This window comes from Rhincodon typus, chromosome 16 (genome assembly GCF_021869965.1).
Source record: "Rhincodon typus isolate 14 chromosome 16, sRhiTyp1.1, whole genome shotgun sequence".
NCBI lineage: Eukaryota > Metazoa > Chordata > Chondrichthyes > Orectolobiformes > Rhincodontidae > Rhincodon > Rhincodon typus.
The window spans coordinates 50557630-50559508 of record NC_063347.1 but is presented as its reverse complement, the minus strand read 5'-3'; the positions used below and the strand labels follow the sequence as shown (position 1 = coordinate 50559508).

At 37.4% G+C, this 1879-nt stretch overlaps 1 protein-coding gene across 1 annotated transcript in view; it reads right to left on the bottom strand.

Moving 5' to 3' along the window:
* Positions 1-934: 934 nt before the first annotated feature.
* Positions 935-1879, bottom strand: part of LOC109930127 (metabotropic glutamate receptor 7) — a 645315-nt gene continuing 644370 nt past the window's right edge. The window contains exon 10 of the mRNA XM_048606606.1: positions 935-1741. Coding sequence (XP_048462563.1) covers positions 1692-1741 — 50 coding nt within the window. The 3' untranslated portion in view covers positions 935-1691. The remainder of the gene's footprint in view (positions 1742-1879) is intronic.

Sequence of the window (1879 nt, the reverse complement as noted above, 5' to 3'; positions counted from 1 at the left end):
TTTCCTTCCCTAATTCCAAAGAGTCTTTAGATGGCTGCTGTCCTGTTTTCATCTGTCATCTCCTTGTTAAATGTATTCCCATTGCTTAGTATAGAAGAATAATTTTCCACTCCACAAGTGGGCTGTAGTCAGGTCAGAAGCAACATCCTGAATAGCACTTAAAAGGGAACTGAATAAATGTAAAAATAATAATAGCATTTGGAGAAGGACAAAAGAATTGAAGTCAGTGGATGGCTCATTCAGGGAGCTGGCACTGCCACAATAGGATGAATGGATGACATTCTCCAAAGAAATATCTGTGCACAGAACAGAAGTTTGACAGTGTAAGGTTCAAATGGGTCTTTGTTATTGCTTATGACAAATGGTTCCGAGTTTCTTCTCTGTCAGAAACACTTGCACGATGAAATGAATGACCCCACAAACACAAGGAATTTTTAAAGTTATTCAGAGTACCTTGTGCATATTTTATCTACAGCTATTTTATTCATGAGGAAAAAGGCTTTGTGATTGTCTAACGGAAACATTTCTGTGGAAATGAGGCAGAAAATACTCCTCTGATTTGAATAGCAATGGTTAATAATGTCATCACGTCTGTTTTATTTTGTATGATACACACATTTCTAGTGCATTATTCTGGCAAGACAACATCTCTATCACAGTTTGCATTTTCTGACAGGCACAGCTAAGTGAGTACTAGCCCTTTCATTACCGTTGTAACCTTGACTTTTTCTCGACTGCTCTGCTGCCTTATTTATATAATTTGTTTCCAAACACAAACTTAATATTTGATACAGGGTGAAGTATGCTCTTAAAAATAATTATTAAATAATGTGCTGTATGCAGCACAGTACAACTATTGCAGCAAGTGTCTGTCCCATTAATTAATTGCTTCATCGTTCCAGGACTAAATATAGAATAATACCAGAAACAATTGTTTTGCATGAATAAAAAAATTAATCCAAATGGTTTTATTTCTTGTGCTGATACATTCTTTTGACAACAACATCATTTATTCCAATTAATGAGTGACCATATTTTTAAAAAAAAAACATACATTTGGCTGAAAGAATATCCCACAATATTGGCACATAAGCATCAAGATTAATGTCAATACTTATTACAAACAAACTGTAGAAAATTAACATGCTTTCATAGTCCTTTATCACATAGCTCCATAGGGGGCATAACAAGACATGAACTGTTGACTAAACAGGGAATTCCAAGACCAATTAATTAAGTGTAACTGCATTCAGGAAGCAACAGTGAAACAGAAGCAACAAAGATGCACTACGCAAAACCTCACAAACTATATAGATGGGATTTTATTTTCTCTTTGTCAAAAACTGCAGTCTGGAAGTACACTCAAAGACTTAGCAAGCCCTGTGAGATCTCAGCTGTTCATTGTAGTTTGCCCACAAGGAAAGATGCATTGGTTTTAGCTCTGACTGATGCGCTGGGTTACGCACATAACAACACAACAGTGCCAGTAGCTTGCAAGTCCAATAAATCCAATAGTTGTTGCAACGAATTGTTTCTCAAGGAGCATATCAAACACCTGGATCCTCCATGTTCAATCGCTGAGGTAAAGCCTTGCTTACAGGTTCCTCCATAAATGGGCAGTAGGGCGGTATGGAGACCTGTGCCAGATGTCTGAAGAACCTGGCCTCCCTCTTCTCTGGAGGAGGCTGCTTTTAAATAACAAGATCATTGTAGCTTACATATTTCTTTTTGGCTGCTGGGCCTGCAGGAAAGCAGCAAAATGAAAGTTAGAGCTGGGAATGTCATGGCGATTTAGTCAGTCAATGTTCTAACATAATAACAACAATTAACTGCTTCAAAGGAATTCATGAAGTGGTGCAGATCAACAAAAGAGTCACTG